Source organism: Oncorhynchus mykiss, chromosome 32 (genome assembly GCF_013265735.2).
Source record: "Oncorhynchus mykiss isolate Arlee chromosome 32, USDA_OmykA_1.1, whole genome shotgun sequence".
Lineage (NCBI taxonomy): Eukaryota > Metazoa > Chordata > Actinopteri > Salmoniformes > Salmonidae > Oncorhynchus > Oncorhynchus mykiss.
The window spans coordinates 34205978-34233391 of NC_050572.1; the positions used below are offsets into that span (position 1 = coordinate 34205978).

The following is a 27414-nucleotide window of genomic DNA, read 5'->3' on the forward strand; positions in this document are numbered from 1 at the left end:
GGGATGTCAGTGACTGTGCTCATTATTATTATGGGATGTTGGGTAGGGGTGTGGGGGGGTGAGTGTTTCCATAGTAACGTTGGTTGCTAGGGGGGGAATGGAGGAATGGGGAAGAGACTGCATGTGAGGGAGGAGGGGGGTGGATTATTATGGTCTGTACATTGCAAGGTAACTATGCAGAGTGGGGGAGGGGTGAACGTGTGTGGGGTTATTATGGGATGTCTGCCCCCTGATCTCTTTGTGTGTGTGCGTGCGCGGGTGTTTAGTGCGAGAGACGGAGACGTCGTGTGCAACATAAGAAAAAATACTGCATTTTAATTATTGGAACTAGCTAGTTATTGTAACCTAAAAAGAAAAACATACCGTTTCGTTGTTTCTGGTTTCAAACAGTGGAATCATTCAACTTGTGAGTAACGTTACTGTAGTTTGTTGCATTGTTTCTAAATGTATTTGTGACAGACCTTTTATTATCGAAATTAAACAAATTGAAGTTAGTCATTTATTGATAGTTATATTTTGGGATGATTAGGTGAATCGTGCTTCTGAACCTAGCCGGTGTGCGCTAACGTTAGCGGGCTAACTAACCAAGTGTGGGACGGAAAACTAGTAGCAAGCTAGCCGCACGATGATGGCATGTCAAATGGCTAGCTAGCTATATGTAGCTAGCGAGGCTACGCATAGATTGAAATGCTGATAATCTTGAGTAGCCTAGTGCTGTTTGAAACAATTGGCACCAGAAATTGTATTTTACCTACTGAGGCATTCCATGTATTTACATTGCTCAATAAACGAAACCAGTCAAGAATATTCACTTCTGTTTTCTTTTTGTCTCTTATTTCCACCTCCTTGCCGACCTGTCCTCCTTGACTCCATGCTCGACCTGGACGGACTGAAGACTCGGACAGGACTCGGGAGGCAAAACGGATTTAAAAACTTTTTATTTAGCTAGTTAGCTAACTACATTTAAAGTTAGCTAACAGTATGTCTGGAAGCGAAGAAGATAGGGATGATTTTGGAGCCCCAGAGGATCGGTCTCTAATGCATGGTAGTACCACTTCTACAAATTAACGTTACATATTCATTACAACGAAATTGATTTATCAACGTTTGCTTTACTTTATGTAAATAATACAGGTAAATCGTATAACTAGGCCAAATATACAATTTATGTGTACTGTCAAAACTAACATTTTATGAATAGCTATTATATTTAACTGGTAACGTTAAGCTAGTTGATGCTGGTTATGGTTAGCTTACTTGGCTGGTTGTTATGGTTAGCTAACTTGGCTCTAGTTGGCTAGCAGCATTATCGCAATGTCTTATGGAGCTGGCCAACTAGTTATGGAAAAGTGTTTTAGCCAATTAAAGTAAGTTTCTGAAACTATGGACATCAGTCTAAGCTAAATGTTAGCTGGTTAACTGAGTGACTGGCTGGTTAACTAACTAACTAGTTGGCCAGAAGCTAGCCTGGTAAGCTATCTGGCCGAAGCTAACTTAGCCTAGCATGCGTGTGCTAACAATGTTAACGTTTGGTTTCAGTTGTTGGATTGCTTGCCTTTTTAAATTTAATTTAGCAAAACGGCCATACCTAGGCAACTGGCACAACTTAAACTTTGAGCTACTAAAATCATGCCGACCCACCGGCATATTCTTGCGGCCTAGCAAATATTACCGGTATTTTTACGTGCGGATGACAAGATGGAGCCAGCCAGTTAGCTTGAAAGATGGCAGATGACGACGGTGGTTTTCTCCTCCTCTATCGAGTGGTTGGTAGCGCCGCTTTGCGTGGTAGAAATAAATGCTGTCTATACAGTTCTGGAAAATGTTAACGGAATTTGACATATAGCTAGCTAACTATCGTACAATAGTTGGGGAAGTACAATAAAACTTTGTTTACACAACAACAACAGATTCGGATATGAAGGCAATGCATATTCCATTAGAATCTTTGAGGGGGAAGTTAAGGCGATGGAATTTTCTGATTTTAAACACAACATGCGTCGCCAGGCCACCTTTTTAGATAGTAGCTAACTAATATAATTATTAAACCACTCGCATTCATTTACAGAAATAATCACATTCAAATGCATGGATGATTTATTTTGGTAAATTCTATTAGCATAGCTAGTGCTTTTTATTTTCTTTGCTTTCAAACCTCTCACATGTGGAAATCATTGACCATAACCCCACTCAAATAAAAAATAATTACTTGGAAGAGGCATCTTTTCTTATTTGTTTGTGGGAAATCACATTATGGATTTGGGCTAACTGGAATTGAACTTAATCAAGATAATAATGACATGGCATATAATTGGTCATCCAGTCCCCCTCATTTTGACCTACAGACAGCTTATCACATGTCAGACCGTTGCCACTTTGTCTTGATTTCAATGCCAACGGCCATTTGCTTAAATGTACCCTGAGTAATTACATAATAGGCTTTGAACTCCATTCCATATGACTTTGCAGCTACCAGGATTGCAAGGAATGGGGGATACCTAGGATATTGAATTGACAAGGGGGGTAGGTAGTAGTACAGTTATGGGGGGGTAGATAGTAGTTGCAGCCTATTTTAAATCTAGCCAGCCAAGTGACATGGTGGCGGTTCCATGGCGGCTCGGGCTCTGTTCTCCGAAACCATAATAGTACATTTTGTTCAATGTTATAATATCAGTCAGATAACATGACCTTTATGAATTATGAAGCATTTGTGTGTTTTTTGTTTTTTTAATGACATAAAAGCTGATGACGAATCTCATAGAACAAAACATATAAGATCTCCTAAGCCCGTGTTTAACACATACCTTGTTTTTGGTGTTTATCCAAAAACCCTTCAAAAACATCATTCATTCCCCCACAGGCTTTGTCCGACGAACCATGGCGAAGTTGGTGCCTACAAAAAGACACCATTGCGATTTCTCTCTCTTGCATTAGGGAAAGGGGGATACCTACTCAGTTGTGCAACTGAAATGTGTCTTCCACATTTAACCCAACTCCTCTGAATCAGAGGTGCAGAGGACTGCCTTAATCGACATCCATGTCTTCAGCCCCCAGGGAACAGTGGGTTAACTGTATCTCTCAGGGGCAGAATGACAGATTTTTACCCTGTAAGCTCGGGGATTCGATCCAGCAACCTTTCGGTTACTGGCCCAACGCTCCTACCTGCCGCCCCCATTAATGCACATGTTTATTGGTTAATTTGCAGTTATGTTTTCACTTTGCAAAGATGCAATCCAAAAGAAACTGCTCTTTTGTCATTTGAGTTTTAGGCAGTAGAATGGGAAGAAAAAAATCACTGTTTTTGTCTTTGAATTTGAGAGAAAAGAAACAGACATACACACGTCTATACCCAGGGTCATGTGGTTAAGCTGTGTCTCTGACCTCCATTGCAGATGAGGAAGAGATGTCAGAGAATGAGGCCCCGAAGGTGAAGAAAAAGAAGAAGGCCAAAAAGAGCCGGGAGAACAAAAGCAGCAAGAGGCGAACCTCTCGCAGAGAGGTAGGCTACTGTCATATTTGTACGTTGTTAGGATGCACCATGTCTTGTTTGTTGTTGGTCAATTGGACCAAAATTTCAAACATTAACTTATAGACCAAGAAGGCAGGTAAAATACTATACTGTATATTTTTACATCCTTTCCAGAGGAATTGTTCAGGGACCCCCATTGTCTCCGATCAGATAGTGCAGCGTTAGTCTTTCAGTGGAAGGACACGCCACCTGTCAGAAGACAGCTTACTCCTAACCCCCCTGTGTCCCCTCCAGGATGTGCCAATGAGCTCCCCCGAGCCCATGGAGACCCCCGAGGTAGACCGAGACGAAGAGCGAGCGGTTCCCCACTCGGACAGCGAGGGCAGCGACTACAACCCGGGGAAGAAGAAGAAGAAAAACAGGGGGGGCACTTCCAAGGAGAAGAAGAGGAGCAGCACCAGCGCTGACAGAAACGGCGGAGGAAAGGACAAGAGGAAGGACCCTGAACCTGAGGAAGAGGAGGATGAGGACGATGATGACGATAGCTCGGTAAAATTTAGTTTGAGGATGGAGAGCGTTTGAGGGGGTACGGTATTAATTAAAGTTAACCAAACAATATTTCGTGGTGTTAATTGAATTGTAATTATGCAACTTAAACCCATTAATAGCTCCATAGAAAGGGATTGAATAAGCTACCTGTAGCTCTAGCTGTATATAAGAGTTGACAATACTTCTATGTTGAGAGTAGACTACCATTAGGCTGCCTGGTAGAGGTAATTGCACTTATGTAATGACATACTATCACTGTGGCAGCATAGAACTACCTGCCATTGATCCTTTGTCAAGACAAACACTTTGCACATGGTATAACTGTGTGCGGCATCAAATAACCAACGTTAGTCGCCAATGCTGGCAGGAAAGTGCTTTGTCCAAAGCGGTGTGAGAGTAAACTTGTATATTTTATTATACCTAGTAGCTATTGAAAACAATGGCACCACTCAGAGGGCAATAAATATTCCCACCACAGTAGTCCAGTCAGTAATGGAAAAGACTGGAAAATAACCACTTTTACGCAAACGTTCATACTGATTTTTTTTCCATCTAGGAGCCTAAGACATCGTCCCAGCTCCTGGATGACTGGGGAATGGAGGACATTGACCACGTCTTCAGCGAAGAGGACTATCGCTCCCTCACCAACTACAAGGCCTTCAGCCAATATGTCCGGTAACAAGATTGTCCTTATCAACGCTTTTGGCTTGAATAGTATATTAAGCTTTCTCTTTCTTACCCCCTTTAAACTTTTTGCTCACTCAAATATTTATCCTTTCTTCCCCTGATCTTGTCTTTTTTTGTCCTCATTACTCACCATCCTCCCCAGACCCCTCATTGCGGCCAAGAACCCCAAGATCGCAGTGTCCAAGATGATGATGGTACTGGGCGCCAAGTGGCGTGAGTTCAGCACCAACAACCCCCTGAGAGGCTCCGCCGCGGCCAACGCCGCCCTGGCTGCCGCCAACGTGTCTGCTGCCGTGGACAGCATGGTGGCGGAGGTCGCACCCCCTCCCGCCCCGGTCGCCGAGCCTCAGCTACCGCCTGCCCCGCCTCTGAAAAAGGCCAAGACCAAAGAGGGCAAAGGTCCAAATGCTCGTAAGAAGTCCAAGCCGACCCCTAAGCCCGTAGAGAAGAAGAAGGTGGCTACAAAGAAGGTGGCCCCGCTCAAGATCAAGCTAGGAGGCTTCAACAGCAAGAGGAAACGCTCCTCAGTAAGTGCTTTCACTTTCTTTTTCTCCTCCTTCTCCTTTCTCAATCTCTCTCTACATGTCCCCCATTTGCAACCATTTCTTCCTCATTCTCTCTCCTTGGACCTGCTTAGTAGTGATTGGAGGGGGAAAAATCGGAAGCTAAGTTCATTATTTTTGACGATGTATCGTTTTGACAATATCGCAATATTATTTTTGTGCTCGTTGGCTTTACCTGCACCAAAACGGCAGTATTTTTCCTTCATAGCTTTTTCTCTGTCTTCTCTTTAAATAGAGAGACAATTTTTCAGTACTTTTATGTCCATGACTGACCATAACTTATCTTTGCATGGCTCTCTTGTCCCTCTGCAGCAGACAATATGCAGCAATATGTTTGGAACATCGAATCACAATAAAATCACAGTATCGAGTCTCAATACATAGAATCGTGATAATCACAATACTTCGGTGCCGATATGATCTGTATCGTGATAATATTGTATTGTGAGGTCCCTGGCAATTCCCAGCATTACTGTTTCGTCACCTCTTTCTCGCTCATTTTGAGTTATCTTAGGTTGGCATAGAGTCCTTCAACCTAGAGAATAATTTCTCCTGACAAAGATGTTTCTAACCCTTCTCTCTCACTCCCTCTGTGTTCCTATTAGAGTGAGGAAGATGAGCCCGACGTGGAGAGTGACTTTGACGACGCCAGCATGAACAGCGTGTCCGTGTCGGATGGCTCCAACAGCCGCAGCAGCCGCTCCAAGAAGCCCAAGAGCAAGCCCAAGAAGAAGAAGGGTCAGTACTCTGCAGGTGTGTGTGTCTCTCTTCCATGGCTGTGATACAGTATGTCTCAAGCCCAATAAAAAAAGTGGCGTTGAGTTTCTAGACTCCATAGCTGTAGTTTGTGCATGTCCAATTGGCCATGACTCAGTCAGTACCGCTCAGTCTTACTGAGTCACTAGAATATTGTGTTCAGGAGGGCAGTATCCAGCATCATCTTCCTTTAAATAGTTTGACACCCGCTGACACATTCAGTAGACAAGCTCTTCCATAAGAGCATTGATACACATCGGCTATGAGATTGAGATGCTTCCTAATTTCAATTGCGTATGAAGTACTCTCCAACTACACAGTAAAAGGGAGAGACAAAAAAATATGCGCAATTCCATAATGTTTAATTCTACAGCGCTTAATAAAATTATTAGTTTTTGTCATACATTCTGATTCAAATATGCGTTCCTGCTGTACATTCCTTACAATATGTAACAGCTAAAGCGTTAGTGTTCCTGGTATTTCTGTAAGGGTGATCGTCAAACAACAACAAATGTTGAAGAGGTTCCTCTTTTGGGATGTAAAAATAGCTTCTCTATCAAATTTTGTGCACAAATTTGTTTACAGCCCTGTTAGTGAGCATTTCTCCTTTACCAAGACAATCCATTCACCTGACAGGTGTAGCATATCAAGAAACTGATTAAACAGCGTGATCATTATTAAATTACAATTAAAGGCCACTCTAAAATGTGCAGTTTTGTCACACAACACAATGCCACAGATGTCTCAAGTTTTGAGGGAGCGTGCAATTGACATGTTGACTACAGGAAGCTGTTGACATGTTGACTATCAGAGCTGTTGCCAGATAAAACAAATATATATATATTTTTTTTTTAGCCCTTTTCTCTCCCCAATTTCGTGGTATCCAATTGTTGTAGTAGCTACTGTCTTGTCTCATCGCTACAACTCCCGTACGGGCTCGGGAGAGACGAAGGTTGAAAGTCATGCGTCCTCCGATACACAACCCAACCAGCCGCACTGCTTCTTAACACAGCGCGCCTCCAACCCGGAAGACAGCCGCACCAATGTGTCGGAGGATACACCGTGCACCTGGCAACCTTGGTTAGCGCGCACTGCGCCCGGCCCGCCACAGGAGTCGCTGGTGCGCGATGAGACAAGGACATCCCTACCGGACGACGCTAGGCCAATTGTGCGTCGCCCCACGGACCTCCCGGTCGCGGCCGGTTACGAAAGAGCCTGGGCACGAACCCAGGGACTCTGATGGCACAACCGCAGAGCATGTGTAACCATGTCAGCCCAGAACCTCCACAAACTGTCAAACAGTCTCAGGGAAGCTCGTCTGCGTGCTCGTTGTATTCACCAGTGTCTTGACCTGACTGCAGTTTGGCGTAGTAACCAACTTCAGTGGGTAAATGCTCGCCTTTGATGGCTGCTGGCACGCTGGAGAAGTATGCTCATCACGGCTGAATCCTGGTTTCAACTGTACCAGGCAGATGGTATACAGAGTGTATGGCGTTGTGTGGGCGAGCGGGTTGCTGATGTCAACTTTGTGAACAGCGAACCCCACCGGCACCATAGGGTAATGGTATGGGCAGGCATAAGCTACGTAATGCACAGAGCTACTGTGACGATCCTTAGGCCCATTGTTGTATGATAATGCACGTTCCCATGTCGCAAGGAACAGTACACAATTACAGGAAGCTGAAAATGTCCCAATTCTTTCATGGCCTGCATACTGAGACATGTGTCCCATTGAACATGTTTGGGATGCTCTGGATTTACGTGTACGACAGCGTGTTCCAGTTCCCGCCAATATCCAGCAACTTCGCACAGCCATTGACGAGTGGGATAGCATTGCACAGGCCACAATCAACAGCCTGATCAACTCTATGAGAATGAGATGTCGCACTGCATGAGGCAAATGGTGGTTACACCAGATACTAACTGGTTGTCTGTGACCAACAGATGCATATCTGTATTCCCAGTCATGTGAATTCCATAGATTAGGGCCTAATGAATGTATTTCAATTGACTGATTTCCTTATATGAACTGTAAGTCAGTAAAATCTTTGACGGTGTTGCATTTTCATATTTTTGTTTAGTTTGAATTGCTCTCACGCACTTTTCTCCTCTTATTCCCTCTCTCCAGTCGAGGAGGATGGTGACGGCTATGAGACGGACCACCAGGACTACTGTGAGGTGTGCCAGCAGGGAGGGGAGATCATTCTGTGCGACACCTGTCCCAGGGCCTACCACATGGTGTGCCTGGACCCCGACATGGAGAACGCCCCAGAGGGCACCTGGAGCTGCCCACACTGTGTGAGTGACACCTTCCTAAGCTCTGTGGAGTAAGTGACCAGGGAAAGTGGTACTGGTTAGTCAACGAGAATGTCTGGCCAATTGGAGTGCTGAAAAAAATCGGAGGAAATTGCAGAGGGTAGCGATGAACTATTCATATTGACCAGCATTGGTCAATGATCATAAACTACTAGCTAGTAGTACTATGGTATATGCTGGTAGTATTTGAACTCAAATTTCTCCAGTGAATAATTGTCTTTGCTCCCCTACCATTCAACCAGTTAACCTTTCCCTTTTCACTACTACCATTCACGTGAACCCCTTTCCTCCCCATCCACAGGAGAAGGAGGGCAAGCAGTGGGAGGCGCGGGAGGATGGCTCAGAAGAAGAAGAGGAGGAGGTGGAGCCCGAGCCGGAGGAGGACGACCACCACATGGAGTTCTGCAGGGTGTGTAAGGACGGTGGCGAGCTGCTCTGCTGCGACTCCTGTCCCTCCTCCTACCACATCCACTGTCTCAATCCGCCCCTGCCTGAGATCCCCAACGGAGAGTGGATCTGCCCCCGCTGCACTGTGAGTGAACCAATAGGGTGGGACCCAGAGGGTGATTGACATGGGGCACAGACAGTTAGAGGGTGAAGTGAATTTGTGACCCACCGTCTCTTTTCAGTCTTGTGTACCAGAATTCGAAATGGAGTACAGACACCGAGCTTCAAAATGGCATTTTATGCACTGTAGTTAGAGGAAACCATTTAAATTGCCTATTGTTGTATAATAAAAAATCATTTAAAAAGGGTATCTTTAAGGTAACCTTTCACATTGAACAGCTACGGTGCTGTTCTTTGTCTACACCCATGTAGCATCGTTCACACCCTCTAAAGCCTCAGATCGACCTATCCATCTCTTGACAAATGTGGCCATGTGCTAAAGCAGTGACTTAGTGCTACTTTAACTTCAAGTGGTAAAGGTAGTAGCCTACAATTTAGGTAACACATAAGGCTTAGGTGAAAACTATCTAGACCTAGGCCTATATCATCAGATCCTTTGAGTAACTTTGGTTCAGGTAATGTTATGATGTGAACAAAGGAATCTAGCCTGAGAGCATATTTCTGTCCTGCCTTTTGGAACAGGATATGTAATGTCCATGGCCTTTTCATTGCAAAAGTCCTGATGTTCTCAAAAATATGTTTGTGTCCAGTCTGAGGGATGCTTTCACATTTCTGGGAGGAAGGAAGTCAACATTGCACACAGCAACTTTTTGATACAGTTGAGACAGTAACGCATGTAGCTAGCTATATTTTGGCATTTTAACTGTAGACTCTTAACTGGTGTATGGAGAATGATTCACGGCAGACTGAATCACAGAATACAGAGCTGTGTGAATACCAGCAGCTCTATTCAGGACAAGACTGGTATTAAAAGTTGCAGCTACACTTTGCATGTAGTCCATGAGTAAATCCAATGGCTATTTCAAATATCCGCGTAGCAGAGAGCAGGATGATTTTTTTTTTCTCGTGAATGTCCCAGCCCCAGTTATATCATAGGCAAAATTCTGCATTTTTTTGTTGTCTAAACAGCTTTGATTTCATATATTATTTATTTTTACAGATTACCTACTGGATTGTTATTAAGGCACATGAAAGTGCACATGTTCAAGAAGGCATTTCTGCAGAAGATATATGCATTTTGAACATGTTGTTGTTTTTTTACATTCAAATGCCACTCCTGTGAAGTGCGACATACATTTGACTTCCCAAATTGAAACCTAGCCCCTACGGTCTTAGATAGTGAATGGGAAAACAAAATGACTAAATGGTTGAATGCCATGTAACAATACCTATCTGTGGGCAAGGAGTTTTCACCGTGTCATTATGATCCGTTGGTCATGAAAAGTGAATGTTTTAAATTCTTTTGACCTATTCATTGGATTTCCCCTCTTCTCCTCAGTGTCCACCAATGAAAGGCAAGGTGCAGAAGATTCTGACGTGGCGCTGGGGCGACCCCCCTCCACCCACGACCATCCCCCGCCCCCCAGACCTCCCGGCTGACCAGCCCGACCCCGCCCCTCTGGCCGGGCGCCCCGAGAGGGAGTTTTTCGCCAAGTGGAGCAACATGTCCTACTGGCACTGCTCCTGGGTGTCTGAGCTGCAGGTATGTACGCACATACACACGGACATGAAAAAATACTTTCGCTACGCTGCTACTTTACAGGCAATCGTGCTCATACACAGCTACCCTCAGTTGGCTTGTTGCGCATCTTCTTTTTCGTTTCTCAGTCGCACACTGAAACCAAAGCGTTCAAACAAAGACACTCTTCTTTCTCGCTCAAATTGGTTAGAGAAGAGCTTTAATGTCACAACCACGTTTGGGAACACACACACACACTTCTCCCTTTCACCCACTCTTTCCCATCTCCCCAGTTGGAGCTGCACTGTCAGGTGATGTTCAGGAACTACCAGAGGAAGAACGACATGGACGAGCCTCCTTCAATCGACTTTGGCGAGGGCGATGAGGAAAAGAGCACAAAGAGGAAGGCCAAGGACCCGCTCTACGCCAAGATGGAGGAGAAGTACTACCGCTTCGGCATCAAGATTGCTTGGATGATGATTCACCGCATCCTTAACCACAGGTCAGACCAGACTCAGACTGGCTCCTAAATGTGATTGAAATGTGTTTTAGTCTCATTGAGAGTTAACATTTCCAAAATAGCAGCAGATTTTTAGTTGCAAGGCCAGGCCGATATAGTCGTGCACTTTGTAAATACCTCATGGTGCAAATCTGACATTGGTCAAAGCGATAATTTAAACCAATCCGTTGCGAATACCCACCAGATGTCATTTTCAATGTTGCTAACCAAGTTTTGCCTGTTTGTGCGCTGCAGTCAGGACAAGAAGAACAACATCCACTACCTCATCAAGTGGAAAGACCTCCCCTACGACCAGGCCACCTGGGAGGCCGAGGACATGGACATCCCCGAGTTCGACATCTTCAGACAGCAGTACTGGAACCACAGGTCACTAATGCATTATTGTACTCCTTCTCTATATTGCGTAGATGAACTGGAGGAATTTCTACTGTCACCTTTTGTCTGTTTCCGAGGCTAACAATATTCTCTATCTGTTTGTTTCAGGGAGCTAATGATGGGCGATGAGGGTAAACCAGGGAAGAAGATGAAGGTGAAAGGCAAGACGAAACGGTTGGACCGGCCTCCTGAGAACCCTGTTGTTGACGTAAGTGGAGTTGTAACTGTTATTGGAGTCTTATGTCTTTTTTTTTTTAAATTATGAGAGATGGTTTCTCTTGATTTAAAAGATATTCCTGATCATAAATTGTTTCAGTATATTACTGTTTAAATGTGCCGATCACATAAATCCTGTATGGTGCCTTATTTACTGTATAGTGTGTCTTGGCTTCAACAGTAATTCACTTCTCAATCCCCCTCCCCTCTTCAGCCCACCATCAAGTTTGAGCGGCAGCCTGATTACCTAGACAGTACGGGGGGCAACTTGCACCCCTACCAGCTGGAGGGTCTCAACTGGCTGCGTTTCTCCTGGGCACAGGGCACAGACACTATCCTGGCTGACGAGATGGGTCTGGGCAAGACTGTGCAGACTGCCGTGTTCCTCTACTCACTCTACAAAGAGGTGTGGGGTGAATGTGCATGTATTAGAGATAATAACTTTCAGTTTGAATTTTCAAATGTTAACTATAGCTTCTAACCTTTTTATTTATTGATTAATGTCATTGTTTAAAAAAAAAATCAAGGCCAAAATGCGAAGTGGTAGCCATTAGTTAAAGAGAAACTGATTAGAAATACCAACTTTGGCATATAGACCAATACCAGCCCAGCCATTTTGTATAAATCAGGTGAAATCTGACGACATTAAGCTTGAGCTTTGTGTCAACCCTCTTGGGGGGTGATCACATGGAGACTACTGCCACCTATTGGTCGGAGTGTATAATGCAACCCCTTTGACAACACCATGTATTTACATTAGAATTATAGATGCATGAATGTTACATGAAAAATGATATTGCTTTATTAAATTAGCTGTGGATCAGTTGGTGAAGCATGGCATTTTCAACACCAAGGGTAGTGGGTTAGATTCCTGCTGGGGCCACACATTAAAAATATTATTTGTATGGGACTTTTTTTTCTTTCCCCCTCACAGGGTCACTCCAAGGGCCCGTTCCTGGTGAGCGCCCCCCTATCCACCATCATTAACTGGGAGCGAGAGTTTGAGATGTGGGCCCCAGACATGTACGTGGTGACCTACGTAGGAGACAAGGACAGCAGAGCCGTCATTAGAGAGAATGAGTTCTCCTTCGAGAACAACGCCATCCGCGGAGGCAAGAGAGCTTCTAAGATGAAGGTGAGAATGATAACTGATCAAATGCACTTGTTGAAGTAAGGAAGTACTTGCTTTGTCAATCTGTCACGATAAGCTCACTCCTCCAATGATATGCTGGTGTGTGTCACGCTTTTTAACCATCCCCGTGGCCTTGTAGAAAGACTCATCGGTGAAGTTCCATGTGCTGCTGACGTCGTATGAGTTGATCACCATCGACATGGCCATCCTAGGTTCCATAGATTGGGCCTGTCTGGTGGTCGATGAGGCCCACAGGCTCAAAAACAACCAGTCCAAGGTGAGAGATTAGAGTTGACGACTCCTATAACATGTCTACTATGGTGAGGGTTTAAAGTGCTTGTGCTAGGGAGGTAGTTTACCTGTTATGTGCAACATATTCCCTTATTCAAGAAAAATATCAATTTGGAAGTATAAGGGTATTGAGGCATCCCAAATAACATTTATCGTAATTTGGATATCCTGATTTTGTATTAAGTACAATGAAACTCCACCTAAACTGGTATGGCTGATGGTACCATTGAGAAATTCATGTGCCTTTTTTTTGTTTAGTAAGAGTTCTCTCTCTCCCATCCAGTTCTTTAGGGTGCTGAACAACTATCCTCTCCAGCACAAGCTGCTACTGACCGGTACACCTCTACAGAACAACCTGGAAGAGTTGTTCCACCTCCTGAACTTCCTCACGCCAGAGAGATTCAGGTGTGTGTACACATTCTGACCACCCTCCAAACATTACTCCCCATACTTTCCCACTCAATCCCAACGACCACTTCACGTCACCTGTATCACACCCCGCACATCTTAGACCAGCGATTATAGAGTTAAACCTTTACTTACTTCCCTGCATCTTCCTCTCTCTGTGTAGTAACCTGGAGGGCTTCCTGGAAGAGTTTGCTGACATCGCCAAAGAGGACCAGATCAAGAAGCTGCACGACATGCTGGGACCCCACATGCTCAGGAGGCTGAAGGCGGACGTCTTCAAACACATGCCCTCCAAGACGGAGCTCATCGTCAGGGTGGAGCTCAGCCCCATGCAGAAGTGAGTGAACGTGGGAAAGGAGGGATAGGATGTAGTGAAGAGGGTAAATTGAATAGTGGTAACCCACATTTATTGGCTAAAAGGTGATATGATCAAATATATAGTTAGAATGATTAGTTATCTTCCCAAGACTACTTAATTAAACAGGATCTTCCCTCGGGATACTCAACTCATGAGAACTTTACAATATAATTGGACTGGGGATGTGGTATTAAGTGTTTCTTATTGTCTCATCTTTTTAGGAAGTACTACAAATTCATCCTCACCCGTAACTTTGAGGCTCTGAACACACGAAGTGGTGGGAACCAAGTATCCCTTCTCAATGTGGTGATGGACCTCAAGAAGTGCTGCAATCACCCCTACCTCTTCCCTGTGGCAGCCATGGTACGACCCACATACCAATGTTGTTGACTGAGAATGGACCATGCTATTGTGATGGATAAGTGTGTGTGGGGGGGGGTTGTATTTGCAGTTTTAGGAATAATATGCATTATAACTTAAGTATTTTGCTGTGAAGCTCTATATAACTGAGGCTCTGACTCTTGATTGGTTCCCCAAAACAGGAAGCCCCAAAGATGCCCAATGGGATGTACGACGGCAGCGCCCTCACTAAGTCTGCCGGGAAACTGACTCTATTGCAGAAGATGATGAGGAAGCTGAAAGACGGAGGGCACAGAGTACTCATCTTCTCTCAAGTTAGTTACCCAACTCTCACATTTTAAATACTTTATTTGAATCCACAAATCGCATTACATCTTGAAGGATTCAACCATTTCAAAGATCTTGGAGACAGACACTTAAAGATACAAAAAGCACACAGACATACACACATGGACACTGCTTACCCTCGTAGATTATTTTTATAGATTGACGTTTATTTTGCCTCCCGTGCATCAACTTAATTTGTTTACTCACCGCCCATTCACTCCCTCTGTATTAGATGACCAAGATGCTTGACCTGCTGGAGGACTTCCTGGAGAACGAGGGCTACAAGTACGAGCGTATCGACGGCAGCATCACCGGGGGCATGAGACAGGAGGCCATCGACAGATTCAACGGTGAGGCTCACCCCACAGACTTCCTCATTCACACTCGACTATATCACTGTGTATACTGCAGTTTCAGAGTGAATATTATATAGTTGAGTCTTTAGAAGTATATATCCTATCGTTGTTTGATATTGAAAGTGGTTGATATAGATAATAGCTGATGTAAAAAAAGCAGGGTTTTTTTCTGGATCAAAAGGGAGCTTAGGTGGGGCTCGGTGCAGCTGAATTTGTTCCGGTCTCTGGGCAAGAAACGACCCCGTCTTGGTGGTGCAGATACATTTTTGTTGTTGTTTCCATTACTGCAATTCTACACGTTTCTCCATGAAGCTGACATACTGACTCATCTCTAGCCACTTTAATAATGAAAAAATGTATGTAGTAAATGTATCACTAGCAACTTTAAACAATGCCACTTTATATAATGTTTGCATACCCTACATCACTCATCTCATATGTATATACTGTACTCTATGCCATCTACTGCATCTTGCTTATGCCGTTCGCCCATCGCTCATTCATATATTTTTATGTACATATTCTTAATCATTCCTTTACACTTGTGTGTGTATAAGGTGGTAGTTGTGAAATTGTTAGGTTGGATTACTTGTTAGATATTACTGCATGGTCGGAACTAGAAGCACAATCATTTTGCTACGCTCACATTAACATCTGCTAACCATGTGTATGTGACAAATACAAAATGTATTAGATTTTTTTGTTGTTGCAGTTTTAAAGCAAATTTCCTGCAATTCTATGCATCCTGAATTCATTGGGCCTATTGCAACCATGGACGGCCACTAGATTATCGCCATGGCCCGACGAACAGTTCTTGTGCTGATGTTGCTTCCAGAGGCAGCTTGGAACTCGGTAGTGAGTGTTGCAACCTAGAACAGACGACTTTTACGTGCTTTTGTTCTGTGAGCTTGTGTGGGCTACCATTTCACGGCTGAGCCGTTGTTGCTCCTAGACGTTTCCACTTCACAGTAACACAGGCCTGTGCAACTCCAGTCCCGGGAGCCTGATTGGTGTCACACTTTTCCCCCATCCCTTGCAAACACACCTGATTTTAAACTAATAGCATTTTAACTGAAGATCATGATTAGTTAGTCGGGTGTGTTAGCTGGGGCAAACGTGCGACACCAATCAGGCCCCCGAGGACTGGAGTTGCCCAGGCCTGTGAATAAAAGCACTTACAGTTGACAGGGGCAGTTCTAGCAGGGCAGAGATTTGACGAACTGACTTGTTGGAAAGGTGACATCCTATGACGGTGCCACGTTGAAAGTCACTGAGCTCTTCAGCAAGGACCATTCTACCGCAAATGTTTGTCTGTGGAGATTGCATGGCGGTGTGCTCGTTTTTGTACACCTGTCAGCAAATAGCCGAATTCCCTAATTTGAAAGGGTGTCCACATACTTTTGTATCCATGTTTGTGTATATGTTTAGTGATTTGGTCTGAGTGGTTGATCTGTTTTGTTCCTTAGCCCCGGGAGCGGTCCAGTTTGCCTTCCTGCTGTCGACGAGAGCTGGAGGTCTGGGTATCAACCTGGCCACCGCCGACACCGTCATCATCTACGACTCCGACTGGAACCCCCACAACGACATCCAGGTATCACACGCGGAACCATCACACACAGGCCAAATCAAGTCCTATGGACTTAGAGAATTTGATTTGTTTAAGCAATATGGTGAAACTTCCACCTAGCCGATCAGGGCAAGTGGAGCTATTACATATTGCTTACGCCTATCCAATCAGATCTCCACGCGTGTTTAGCGATCGATTTGGGATTGGGCCATTTACCGTTTCCTTATCCTCCTCCATATCAACTTTATTAAGGTGGTTGCAAGGATGAAAAGTTCATAAAAGTTCTCTTCCTCATCTCAGGCGTTCAGCAGAGCTCACCGTATCGGACAGAACAAGAAGGTGATGATCTACCGCTTCGTCACGAAGGCCTCTGTGGAGGAGAGGATCACTCAGGTAAACAGGCTGTCCCCTCTCCCGCAACATCACAATGACCTATTCACAATGTAACACAACATCTGTATCATAGAAATGATACTTTCTTGATGTATCCAATGAATGTTGTGTGTGAAACAGAGCCTTGTCTGTCAGCTCTACTCATTTAATTTCTATGGCCTAAATGGGCTGAAAGAAAGTGCAGGCATTGAAACGTCCCATGTTCCCTCCCTCACCAGGTTGCCAAGAAGAAGATGATGTTGACCCACCTGGTGGTGCGTCCTGGTCTGGGCTCCAAGACGGGCTCCATGTCCAAACAGGAGCTGGACGACATCCTCAAGTTCGGCACGGAGGAGCTGTTCAAGGACGAGCTTGGGAAGGGGGACAAAGAAGGTAAACATGGAGGGATGATGGATGGAGTGGATAGTTGTTCATCTGTCAAATCACCAGTCAGTTGGCTTGCAAGTGAGCAAACAAAATGTTGTTGTTTTTTTTACCTGCCCACAGCAGGTTACTGGAAGCGTGTTGCAGGTGAACAGAAAGCGAGCAAAGGCCAGCAGATACGAACAGTCAAATAAGCTGATAGTTTGTTGTTTATTACTTATTAGTGCTTATTAGTTGAAATGTTCAACATTACTATCATGTCTCCCCCCCCCCCCTAGAAATGGATGGAGCATCTAACCAAATTACACATGGTTTTAGTTCTGGGTAAACTGAGATGAAAAACATCATAATGATGTATATAACAGATTTGGTTCAAGATTAAGGTTATGACAATGTTTATAACGCGTTCAGTGTAACGTTTTATTAACTGGGTGGTTTGAACCCTGAATGCTGATTGGCTGACAGCCGTGGTATATCAGACCGCGTTCCACGGATATGACAAAACATTTATTTTTACTGCTCTAATTATGTTGGTAACCAGTTTATAATAGTAATAAGGCACCTCAGGGTTTTGTTGATATATGGCCAATATACCACGGCTAAGGACTGTGTCCAGGCACTCTGCGTTGCGTCGTGTGTAAGAACAGCCCTTAGCCGTGGTATATTGGCCATATATCACACCTCCTCAGGCTTTTGCTTAATTATACCATGGCATTGTTAAATACTTGTTTCTGATTGGCTTGAAGGGCATTCTTGAGCATGCATATTTTCCCAATAACGCACGGTAGAATTCAATGGCTATAGTTAATTCTGACATGTTTTGAGCTGCTTTTGAAAGTAAAAGTTGAATTGAAAACACTGGCATTGTTGAATTGGATTTTCATAATGTCAAGCTAGGACTGATGGTTTGGTTAGCTAAACTAGCAAGTCTGTTTGTTAACCACGGCAACTACAGTAGCTATCTAGTAAACTTGCTAGCTACTTCAGTGGATGTTGAACACATTTCTACCTGCAAAAGTGTTCAATTATAGCCATGGTATAAAAGGGATCTTCAACCCGGGGCTCTGTGTCATTCATTATTTTCCCTAGAACGCATAGCCCCTCGTTGATTATCCCTCACATCAGGGTTCTCCCAAACTCTGTCCTGGGGCCCCCCACTGGGGGCACGTTTTTGTGCTATTACTCCACAGCTGCTTCAAATGATCAAAGCTTAATGAGTTGTTTATTTGAATCAGCTGTGTATTTGCTAGGGCTAAAACCAAAACGTGCACCGAGGAGGGGGGGCAGGACCGAGTTTGGGGAAACCCTGCCTTCCACGATAATGTTTAGAACGTGTGCTGATGTTTTTAGATGGAGCTTGTCCATAATGTAATTGTGATGTCCCCCAGGTGAGAACAAGGAGGAGGACAGCCAGGTGATCCACTACGATGACATGGCGGTGGACAGACTGCTGGACAGGAACCAGGAGTCCGAAACCCCGGAGGAAACGGAGATCGGGAGCATGAATGAGTACCTCGGCTCCTTCAAGGTGGCCCAGTACGTGGTCAAGGACGAGGAGGAGGCGGTAAGCGTGTTTGTTGGACATATATGCCACTTAGCAGGCTATTTAGGTCCAATTTTAGAAGGTTGACGCCTATGTGGCTTTGTTGTATCGTGTGTGTGTGTGATTTGACACAGTCACCCAAGTCATAGACTGATCTCTGCTACCGCGCGGCAAGCCGGTACCGGAACACCAAGTCAACGTTTAAAAAATATTTAAAACGGGCTCCTGAACAGCTTCTACCTCCAAGCCATAAGACTGCTGAACAATTCATCAAATGGCTCCTGAACAGCTTCTACCTCCAAGCCATAAGACTGCTGAACAATTCATCAAATGGCTCCTGAACAGCTTCTACCTCCAAGCCATAAGACTGCTGAACAATTCATCAAATGGCTCCTGAACAGCTTCTACCTCCAAGCCATAAGACTGCTGAACAATTCATCAAATGGCTCCTGAACAGCTTCTACCTCCAAGCCATAAGACTGCTGAACAATTCATCAAATGGCTCCTGAACAGCTTCTACCTCCAAGCCATAAGACTGCTGAACAATTCATCAAATGGCTCCTGAACAGCTTCTACCTCCAAGCCATAAGACTGCTGAACAATTCATCAAATGGCTCCTGAACAGCTTCTACCTCCAAGCCATAAGACTGCTGAACAATTCATCAAATGGCTCCTGAACAGCTTCTACCTCCAAGCCATAAGACTGCTGAACAATTCATCAAATGGCTCCTGAACAGCTTCTACCTCCAAGCCGTAAGACTGCTGAACAATTCATCAAATGGCTCCTGAACAGCTTCTACCTCCAAGCCGTAAGACTGCTGAACAATTCATCAAATGGCTCCTGAACAGCTTCTACCTCCAAGCCATAAGACTGCTGAACAATTCATCAAATGGCTCCTGAACAGCTTCTACCCCCAAGCCATAAGACTGCTGAACAATTCATCAAATGGCTCCTGAACAGCTTCTACCTCCAAGCCATAAGACTGCTGAACAATTCATCAAATGGCTCCTGAACAGCTTCTACCCCCAAGCCATAAGACTGCTGAACAATTCATCAAATGGCTCCTGAACAGCTTCTACCTCCAAGCCATAAGACTGCTGAACAATTCATCAAATGGCTCCTGAACAGCTTCTACCTCCAAGCCATAAGACTGCTGAACAATTCATCAAATGGCCACAGGACTATTTACATTGACCCCCCCCTTTGTTTTTACACTGCTGCTACTCTCTGTTTATTATCTATGCATAATAGTATTCTGATTAGTCAGTCCTGATTGAAATGTATACATAATTAGTCATCATTGATAAAAATTCCCTTAACACTCACTCACTCCTATTCCTTCGCTATTGGCCCCCCTCAGGAGGAGGAAGTACAGAGGGAGATCATCAAGCAGGAGGAGAGTGTCGACCCAGACTACTGGGAGAAGCTGCTCAGGCACCACTATGAGCAGCAGCAGGAGGACCTGGCCCGCAACCTGGGCAAGGGCAAGCGCATCCGCAAGCAGGTCAACTACAACGACGGCTCCCAGGAGGACCGAGGTAGTAGACGGGGTAACAACAACAAGCGCCAACACCCTTATTTACTTACTTACATGTTTGTGTGTGTCCCTTTGTGGATGTGTGCAAGGGGAGGCATGCAGTGTGTAGGAGCATGGAGGTATGTACCTGTGTGAGCGTCTCTGGTGAAGCCTTAGTAACAGAGTGGTGTCCGGGGCTGGTTTGAGCATTCTTTACCTCCTGCATGAGACATGCCTCTCTGTCACAGTCGTGTTGGAAATTTTGAATTTCCATCCAATTTGCATTACCTCACCACTCCAGCCAGGCTCCGTGTCAAACCTCAGAAGGCCTGGTAAATCTTCACATACGTTAGTGATCTTCTATCCCCAACAACAATCCAAACTATTCAGGATTACTTATGATGAGCAGATATGTTCAAGTCCTTTTATGTTGGTTTGACCGCCTTCCTTAATTAACTTTTGACACCTGAATACAATGCATTGCAATGGTGTGGACTACTCTACCCACAATGCAATGCAAGGGCACCATGATCTCAGGCTCCTCACCAAGAGGAAGAAAATGCCGGCACCCGCCCCACAAACTGTACTCTTTTATTCTAGTCCTCTAAGAGATAGAAGTTGGCGTGTGTGACTGAATTGGGGTTGTGTGTGTGTTGTGCTTACTTGGTTTGTGTTTATTGTACCCCTTCCCACTTTTGAGTTGGGAACCGGTGCCTTTTTCCTTGCCTGCTAACTATAGACATACTAGCTTAACCAAAGTCCCACATGTGGTTTGTCAGCTACTCCTACTTTGGCACTGCGTGTATTGTGTGTAGGCAAGTTGAGACATCACCCCATGTCTGTGACGGTGGTTTCCTGCTAGATCTCTGTACTTGGTCTGTTTGTCAACCTTTCACTCAGTCCATTTCCTTGTAGAATCTACACCCCCCTCTTTAAATGTTAATATATTTTTTAAAGAGGTTCAAAGACGTTTCTGGACTGTGTACTGAAATTGCTCCCCGTGTCTTTCTGTCCCCAAGCAGATTGGCAGGATGACCAATCGGACAACAACTCTGACTACTCTGTGGCCTCCGAGGAGGGTGACGAGGACTTTGATGAGCGAGCAGAAGGTAAGAGAGAGTGTGTGGACAGAAATGGTGTCCCTGTCAGTGGGGTTTACAAGAGCGCTTGTGTGTGGTTTGTGAAGCTTAAGAGAATAATTGTTCATGTTTTCCTTTTTTCTGGCGGTGCAGCCAACTCTCGCAGACCCAACAGGAAAGGCATGCGGGGCGACAGGGACAAGCCACTGCCCCCCTTGCTGGCCAGAGTGGGAGGCAACATTGAGGTCAGCTGTCAATGTCCATCAATCACTGCACTCTGAACCAATGCCCTGCGTGATTCTGAATGTGTTTTCAATTTAGGTTATCTACAGATGGGCCTACCCACCTGACATTCAATTGGCTTGGATAGAAATAGTTAGAGGTTGTGGGTCGATCTGTAAGACTACCTGTTAACTCGACACTAACCCTGCCTCTCTGGTGTTCAGGTGTTGGGCTTCAACGTTCGCCAGAGGAAGGCCTTCCTGAATGCAGTGATGCGTTATGGGATGCCTCCCCAGGATGCATTCACCACCCAGTGGCTGGTCAGAGACCTGCGCGGGAAAGCTGAGAAAGAGTTCAAGTAAGTAACTAACATGTTATAGTGTAAATAAAAATATCCCTGATATTTGTTGAATTTGTCCTCTTTTTATTTTTAAATTTTTTTTTCCACTCATCTCTCTTCCTTCTTGGTCTCTCTCAGGGCGTATGTCTCGCTCTTCATGAGGCACCTGTGCGAACCCGGCGCAGACGGAGCCGAGACCTTCGCCGACGGCGTCCCACGCGAAGGGTTGTCGCGGCAACACGTCCTCACCCGCATCGGCGTGATGTCACTGATCCGTAAGAAGGTAAAGCCCAGTTCCTGTTTGGGATAACTGTCATACTTTTTAAGTCAAAAGTCTTAATGGTATACTGGTCTCATGATCGTATGCGGCCCTGTGTTTCATTATCTGTCCTGGCTGTGTTCTGACCATGTTTTGGACCAGGTCCAGGAGTTTGAGCACGTCAACGGCCAGTGGTCCATGCCCTGGATGATGGAGCTGGAGGAGAGTAAAACGGCTGCGGCCGCTGCAGCTGGAGCCCACCCCGACTCCCCAGGGAAGACCCCCTCCACGGGCACGCCTGCAGACACACAGCCCAACACACCCGCCACAGGTACAGACCGCTACGCCCTCTTCCACAACCCTCTCCCTGATCCCTGCTCTTCCTGCATTCCTTATGGACAATCCGTCTTTCTCTGCTGTGTTGACCTATGGCCTGCAACCCCCCCCCCCCCCTCCACTTCTGCAAGTAGACCCTCCTGCGATAATGCTTTTAACCCCTGTTCTCCTCTGTGTGCTCGCCCTCCCCAGCCCCCAAAACTCCCTCCACAGGCACACCCGCAGACACGCAACCCAACACGCCCGCCCCAGGTAAAGCAACTGCCCCCACCTCCACACTCACTCACTGTTCCAGGACTCTGACCCATGCGCTGCTGCTATGCTGGTTTTAGTGAAACCACCCTAGAATAAGAGTGCTTGGTGTGTAAAATGTGTAACTGTCAATCAATGCTTAGAGGTGTGGAAGGTGGATTAAAGAGGATGATCTGTTGGTTTAGCAGACGATCCTTCAAGGACTGAGGACGCCGTGAAGGATGGCGAGAAAGAAGAGAAGAAAGACCGTGAGGGGGAGAAGGAGTCCGGAAAGACGGAAGACCCAGAGGTAAAGAATTTGATCTACATTGGTCAATAGACTGGGTGGCTTTGGTTGTTATCCATTGCCCTATTCTAATGTATCATGCTTGTACATGGGGGATTGATACTACAGTATATCATTGTTGTGAAGTCGGAGATGGAACTCCTTTTCCAGAAGGGTTGTGGTTATACTTAGTTCTCTGTGCTTCAGGCTCTAATAAATCCAGCTCTTTCCCCTCTCTTTCAGATAATTGCGATCCCTGATGAGGATGAGAAGGCCCCTTCCCCTGAACAGAAAGCAAAGGAGAAAGGGGAAGAGGAGCCCATGGAAACAGACGAGCCTACCAACGGAGAGGCGGAAAAGAAGGATGGAGAGACTGCGGAGAAGAGTGCTGAGGGAGGAGAGGGGACCAAGTCTCCAGCAGCGGACGAAAAGACGGACGTGTCGGAGGTCAAATCTGAAGATTCTGAGGCCAAAGGTGAACTTTTCTGTCAATGTCATAATATAATATGGCTCAGTACTGGTTTTCCCATAGTACCATTTCTATTACACTTGTTTGCTAATGTCTCCCCCGCTTTCTCTTCGTGGATTTGCAGCAGAAGATAAGAAAGAAGAGAAGAGCGAAGAGATGGACACCACTCCTGCCTCGGAGGAAAAGAAAGGTAGCTCGTCCATCTGCTCTTGTTTTGTCCCTTGTCGATCAACGAACTGCAGTAAGAACATACTGTAGGTTCGGTTCCTTGGTTGATGTTTGTCAGCGTTTCTGCTTCACGCCTTTCTCTCTTTGGCCCCATTTTTATTTGTTCTATCTCGTTCTGTCTGCAGAGCAAAAGGAGGAGAAGGATGGAGTGAAGGTGGAGGAGCCGGCCAAGCTGCAGAACGGGGACAGTGTGAAGGAGGGAGCGGCGGCCGGAGTCAGTGAGGAGAAGAAGAAAGCGAAGACGAGATTCATGTTTAACATCGCCGACGGAGGATTCACAGGTAAGAGGACTGGAGAGTGTCGAGGGACTTGCACGCCCAGATCTCAACTCCATCTCAACTGAGTTTTGGTTGGTTTCAAACATGGTCTCAATTGTTACACGGAAGCACTAACAATCTCTTCTCTCTCCTACAGAGCTACACTCCTTGTGGCAGAACGAGGAGAGGGCCGCCACCGTCACCAAGAAGACCAATGAGATCTGGCATCGTCGCCACGACTACTGGCTGCTTGCTGGCATAATACAGTATCCTTTTATACCAGTGTTGACTTACTAGGCTGCTCACTGTGGCTCTTTGCAAACAAACATTAGGACGGCGCATTCCAACGGACAAAACTCAATGATTTACTGTCAATTCTTTCTCTTAAACATTTGACCGGTACAACCCCGTCATTGGATTATTGCCTCCAGGGTGGACGGCCTGTAGCATGATCTGAACATATCTATGAACTATGACCAGCTTCAAGTATTAGTGAAAGGTCACATACATTAGGCCATTATTGGTCATAACACAAACAGTGGGGCTTGTTTTGTTTTTCCCCTTGACTCTGGCGCCCCCTAGACACGGCTACGCGCGCTGGCAGGACATCCAGAACGATGTGAAGTACGCCATTCTCAATGAGCCCTTCAAGGCTGAGATGAACCGAGGCAACTTCCTGGAGATCAAAAACAAGTTTCTGGCCAGGAGGTTTAAGGTATAAAGTCCTTTATTAGCCATTTATACTTTTATGAGTGTCATTTCTAAGCCAACTCTTCTAGTACAGTTTTGTCAGCAGTTCTCATTTTCACTCTTATAATATACAGGTTTGTTGTGCTCCGTGTACACGCTGCACATTTTGTATTCATGTATTTTCAACCACCCCTTTCTTTCCCCCTCTCCTCCTTTCCTTTCCCATTTCCTCTCCTCCTTTCCTTTCCCATTTCCTCTCCTCCTTTCCTTCCCCATTTCCTCTCCCCCTTTCCTTCCCCATCTCCTCTCCTCCTTCCCTCCCACTAGCTGCTGGAGCAGGCCTTGGTGATCGAGGAGCAGCTGCGCCGGGCGGCCTACCTCAACATGTCGGAGGACCCTTCCCATCCCTCCATGGCCCTCAACACGCGCTTCAGCGAGGTGGAGTGTCTGGCCGAGTCCCACCAACACCTCAGCAAAGAGTCCATGTCGGGGAACAAGCCCGCCAATGCCGTCCTGCACAAAGGTAGCTAGCCAGCTTGCACTCGCCTAGTACGTCTGGGTCGAGTTCGTTAGGATGGTACCTTCCCATTTTTCATTTTGTTTCCCCCGGACGTTTTGTGCCTATTGAACGTGACCCTGTGCAAAGGAATGGGAAGGATAGTCTCTCTGCTGACAACAGACCTTAATACGTTATCAACCTAAAGTACCTTGAGGCTTAGTTGAAGATTTAAGTTGGCAAGCACTTCCAGGTTCTCACTATTTTCCCTCTCAGTGCTAAAACAGCTGGAAGAGCTTCTCAGTGACATGAAGGCAGATGTCACCCGTCTCCCGGCAACCATCGCCCGGATACCCCCCGTCGCAGTGAGACTCCAGATGTCCGAGAGGAACATCCTGAGCCGCCTGGCCAGCAGAGGCCCCGAACCACAACCTCAACAACAGCAGGTAAGCGCTCAGCCCAAAGAGAGGTGTGTGTGTGTGTGTGTGTGTGTGTTCTGTTCACGAGTCTTGTCACGCTTTGTAATGTGGTTGTTCCTTTCTCCTGCTTCAGATGTCGCAGCAGTAGCCTGGCTTAGGCCCCTCCCCCAACCCCATCACCTCTACATTCCTGATTGGCACAGCAGAAGATGACGCGCCCAAGCTTGAAACCACGGCTCTTTACATATATATACATACATACATACATATATATATATATATGGACTTGCAGCGTTTCTACAGGCTGACTCCTGGACACTGTGGAAATGATAGCTATTTTATTTGTTTTGTTTTTTGACTTAATATTATTGATATGTTTTTTTTGGGACCTAAATAAAAATGTAATAAAGGATGGTTTATTTTTATCATGAGATTGGGGGGGGGGGGGGGTCAATTGTATTTGTCACATGTGCCCCGACTACAACAGGTGTAGTAGACCTTACTGTGAAATGCTTACTTAAAAGCCCTTAACTAAAAATGATGTTTTAAGAACATATTTACAAAATTACAAAAACTAATGTAAGACAATAATGAGGCTATCTACAGGGGGTACCAGTACCACGTCAATGTGCAGTATTAGTGAAAGGTCACATACATTAGGCCATTATTGGTCATAACACAAACAGTGGGGCTTGTTTCACTATTATTCTACAATGTAGAAAATAGTAACTACTCAATGCAGGGTTTTTATTTTTTATGTCCAAACTTTTGACTGGTACTTTATATACTTTATATATATATATAGTACCAGTCAAAAGTTTGGACATAACTACTCATTGCAGGGTTTTTATTTTTTTACTATTTCCTACATTGTAGAATAATAGTGAATACATCACACCTATGAAATAACACATGGAATCATGTAGTAACCAAAAAAAAGTGTTAACCGCTATAGTATTGGGCTCGGGATGGTTGCGCTAACGTATGCTAATGCGATTAGCAAGAGGTTGTAAGTAACAAGAAAGTTTCCCAGGACATGACCATATCTGATATTGTCAGAAAGCTTAACTTCTTGTTAATCTAACTGCACTGTCCAATTTACAGTAGCTATTACAGTGAAAGAATACCATGCTATTGTTTGAGTAGAGTGCACAGTTATGAACTTAACCAATTAGGCATATTTAGGTAGTGTTACAACATTTTGAACAGAAATGTAATGGTTCATTGAATCAGTCTAAAACTTTGCACATACTGCTGCCATCTAGTGGCCAAAACTTTTATTGCGCCTGGCCTGGAAATATGGCCTTTCTCTTACATTTCAAAGATGATGGTACAAAAACAATTAACACGTTTTTTCCCCTTTGTATTATTTTTTACCAACTGTGTTTATAATTCTCCTACATTCATTTCATATTTCCACAAACTTCAAAAGTGTTTCCTTTAAAATGGTATCAAGAATATGCATACCCTTGCTTCAGGTCGTGCGCTACAGGCAGTTAGATTTGGGTATGTCATTTTAGGTGAAAATGGAAAAAAGGGTACAATCCTTAAGAGGTTTAAACAAATTGAAATATATTTTAGAGTCTTCAAAGTAGCCACCCTTTGCCTTGATGACAGCTCTGCACACTCTTGGCATTACTTGGAATACTTTTCCAACAGTCTTAAAGGAGTTGTTCTTAGGGCTGAGGACTTGTTGGCTGCTTTTCCTTCACTCTGTGGTCCAACTCATCCCAAACCTCAAATGGGATGAGGTCATCTGATGCAGCACTCCATCACTCTCCTTGGTCAAATAGCCCTAAGAACAGCCTGGAGGTGTGTTGGATCATTGTCCTGTTGAAAATAATGGGTCCACTAAGAGCAAACCAGATGGCATGGCGTATCGCTGTAGAATGCTGTGGTAGCCATGCTGGTTAAGTGTGTATTCAATTCTAAATAAATCAGTGTCACCAG

The 27414-nt window shown here is 45.1% G+C and overlaps 1 protein-coding gene across 19 annotated transcripts; it reads left to right on the forward strand.

Annotated features, from left to right (window-relative positions):
* The first annotated feature begins 198 nt into the window (after positions 1-198).
* LOC110487599 (chromodomain-helicase-DNA-binding protein 4) lies at positions 199-25876 on the forward strand. Of its 19 annotated transcripts, none has more exons than XM_036970762.1 (42): positions 199-406; positions 896-1045; positions 3393-3499; positions 3764-4018; positions 4575-4693; positions 4848-5232; positions 5874-6021; positions 8153-8322; positions 8642-8872; positions 10247-10450; positions 10720-10928; positions 11181-11312; positions 11430-11529; positions 11752-11943; positions 12472-12672; positions 12809-12946; positions 13244-13365; positions 13532-13705; positions 13948-14089; positions 14269-14400; positions 14646-14763; positions 16236-16360; positions 16637-16729; positions 16948-17101; positions 17216-17239; positions 18481-18656; positions 19997-20186; positions 21172-21261; positions 21376-21476; positions 21678-21811; positions 21932-22076; positions 22215-22383; positions 22581-22640; positions 22826-22929; positions 23149-23380; positions 23499-23564; positions 23728-23883; positions 24017-24125; positions 24442-24574; positions 24877-25072; positions 25322-25491; positions 25598-25876. In XM_036970762.1, the coding sequence occupies exons 2-42, from the start codon at positions 982-984 to the stop codon at positions 25610-25612; spliced, it is 5985 nt and encodes a 1994-aa protein (XP_036826657.1). In that variant the 5' UTR covers positions 199-406; positions 896-981; the 3' UTR covers positions 25613-25876. The 19 variants fall into 19 exon arrangements, with proteins under 19 accessions (XP_036826657.1, XP_036826659.1, XP_036826661.1 ...); XM_036970764.1 differs by having other exon boundaries at positions 22829-22929; XM_036970766.1 differs by having other exon boundaries at positions 21385-21476.
* The last annotated feature ends 1538 nt before the right edge of the window (positions 25877-27414 follow it).